We start from the raw sequence: 2,948 nt of genomic DNA, 5'->3' as shown, positions 1-2,948 counted from the left end.
TATAGCCCAATGACATTTTCATTATTTTCCAAAGTAGTAGGCAAGCTTTGAGCACTGAGCAAGTTTAAGTTTCCATAGGGTTTGGCGGCAGAATCCCAGAGGGGCCTTATTCTGGTTTTTAGGCACCTAAGGTGGCAGTTAGGTGCCTAAGTCTCTTTGTGACTCTAGCTCCTGGTGGGATTTAAAAAAGCATCTAAGCAGTGTAGGGACCTAAACACCTTCGAAAATCTGGCCCACAGAGACAAAGCAATTTGCCCAAGGTCACACACAAAGTCCGTGGCAGAGCAATACATTGAATCTGGGTTTCCCACCTCTGAAAGTAGGATGCTAACCACTCTTCTGTCCATCCAGCCAGCTGTTTGTGGGCAAACTGAAGTCTTTTTTGATTCTATGCTCTTTGGGGGCAGGGACTGTGGATAATACTTGGCAGAACTAGGCCCCAGTTCTGACTACAATCTTTGTTAACTACCTTAATAATAAAGAAAAACAACAACAATAATTAATTCCAAATTAATCTTTATTCAGGCAGGTCTGGATGTGAACTCAGTTCAATTTTTGAGAAAATGTTTCTGGGAAATGGTTTATGATATTCATCCTGATCAGCTGGGAGTACAACATGGGATTCCCTTGTCTGTTAAATCTGGCGGGGTGGGGCATGGACCAGATCTGTAGCTAGTACAGGCAGTCCTCGGATTTAAGACACAATTGGTTCCTGAAAATCACGTCTTAAGTCAAAACGTCATAACTCTGAACCAATTTTCCCATACATACATGTTATGAATGGGGGAGCATCATAAAGTCAAAACCAGCGTCGTAAAGTTGATTTTATACTTCAATTTATAAATGTCGTAAGTGCCATTTGTCTTAAGTCAAATGTCATAAAGTCGAGGACTGCCTGTACAAACTTGCACAGCTCCACTGATTCAAATGAAGTTATGTCAGTTTACACCATCTGGGAATGTGGCCCAGTATTTTTCATTTTAAAGTCCCCCACGCTCCCTTTTTTACTTTATCTCCTTCGAAAATCCATCAGTCTAGCGGCCATGGTCCTCAGGGCGTCATTCACGTCCTTGTTTCTCAGGGAGTAGACCAGAGGGTTGAGCAATGGGGTGACAAGGCTGTAGAGCAGGGAGAATATTTTGTTTAGGTTTACGGCTGAGTTGGCTTTTGGCACAATGTAGACCATGGCCAGAGCCCCATAGAAAGTGCTGACCACAGTAAGGTGAGAGGTGCAGGTGGAGAAGGCCTTCTGCCTTCCGGTGCTGGAAGGGTTTTTTACTATCGCTGCTATGATGAATGCATAGGATGTCAGGGTTAGCAAGAAGGGGATCAGGGTGGCTGTAGCTGCTAGCAGGAATGATGCTAAAGTGATCAGATGGGTGTCACTGCATGACAGTTTTACCAGGGGCATGAAATCACAGAAGAAATGGTCGATTTCATTAGGGCCGCAGAAACGTAGCCTGTAAATCCAGGCAACTAGCACTGGGTTGAAGAGGAAGCCACCCAGCCAAGAGCAGGATGCCAGCTTAATGCACACCCTCCAGTTCATGAGGGTCATGTAACGCAGAGGGTTGCATATCGCTAAGTAGCGATCGTAAGCCATCACCGTTAGCAGCAAGATCTCTGTGGCAGCCTGGGAGCCAAAGATATAAAGCTGCGTGACACAGCCACTGAAGGAGATCGCCACGCCCTTCTCAGCCAAGAAACCTTGCAGCATTTTGGGGACTATGTTGGACGTGTACCAGATATCCAAGAAGGACAAGTTTCCCAGGAAGAAATACATGGGGGTGTGGAGGCCCTTGTCAACCAGAATAGTGACAATGATCAGGGTGTTCCCAGCCATGGTGGTGATGTATGTTAGGAGAACCAGCACAAAGGGACCCGTCTGGAATGGGTAGAGGTTCCTGAACCCGCAGAGGATGAATTCTGTAATGTCACTTTGATTTCCCCTCTCGACATCTGTCATGTGCATGGTTTCTAGGGAAAGCACAGCACATAAATCAAGCACAGACAGACAATAAACCAGAAAGATTCTGGGACTAGACCCAGCCTTTAAAATGCAGTCCTATGTCAATAAATGGCTTTCATCCCTATGGCTGCAAAACCAAACACCATCTACTGAAAGAAGATTGACCACCACCAACGAATTGAGAGAAATGGGATGTCTTACTGCCTGAATTAGATTAATCATGGAGGTATTCAAGAAAAGATGGACCAAATGGAATGAAATGATAGGAACAATCGCTCATGTAATTGTCACAAAAACATTGGATGGGATTTTCCAAAGCTGCTTAGGGGATTAGGATGCCAAATTCCCATTAATTTTAATGGGAACTGAGCATCCGAGTCTATTAGGGTGCTTTGAATATTCCCTTCTTTATGTTTACTTGCTGTGGGCATATGGGAGTTTGGCATGCAACTCCCATTAAACTACAAAAATCCCACCTGTAACTCACTGAGTATTACAATCTATACTGTCTCAGTTTTGCTGGTTCCCCAGACCTTCTTATTAGTTGCTAGCTTCTCTGAATATTTATGTAAGAATATAATTTGAACTATCAACAATTCTCCTTATCTTAAATACAAAAATTGGGGCCAGATTTCCAAAAGGTATTTAGGCATCTAAAGATGCAGATAGTTGCCTAGTGAGATTGGCAACAGCACCTAAGCAGTTTAAGTGCCTATTCCCATTGGAATTCCCATTGGAATCAATGGGAGTTAGGTGCCTAGGTGCTTTTGAAAATCTGAGTAGGCATCTATCTGCATCTAGCCTAAAAACATTAAAAAACCTGGCCCTTAGTAACTAAATTTAGTTCAGCTCTGAAAAGGAACTGTTTTAAAATGACCCCTTTTCACACCACAAATGAAGCGAGAAAGATGAGGCTCTGTTCCATGCTGATGAAGACTCACCGAATTGAAATTGTTACTGCTTTTAGCATTTCAGAGCC

The 2,948-nt window shown here is 43.5% G+C and overlaps 1 protein-coding gene across 1 annotated transcript; it reads right to left on the bottom strand.

Annotated features, from left to right (window-relative positions):
* Positions 1–1,009: 1,009 nt before the first annotated feature.
* Positions 1,010–1,972, bottom strand: LOC113409016 (olfactory receptor 11A1-like). The gene has a single exon (XM_026662544.1). It carries the CDS (start codon positions 1,970–1,972, stop codon positions 1,010–1,012), a length of 963 nt encoding a protein of 320 aa, XP_026518329.1.
* Between the last annotated feature and the right edge of the window lie 976 nt (positions 1,973–2,948).

This window comes from Terrapene carolina, unplaced genomic scaffold (genome assembly GCF_002925995.2).
Source record: "Terrapene carolina triunguis isolate 2854851 unplaced genomic scaffold, T_m_triunguis-2.0 Scaffold28336, whole genome shotgun sequence".
Lineage (NCBI taxonomy): Eukaryota > Metazoa > Chordata > Testudines > Emydidae > Terrapene > Terrapene triunguis.
The sequence above is the reverse complement of the archived record's forward strand: the minus strand, read 5'-3'. Positions and strand labels throughout refer to the sequence as shown.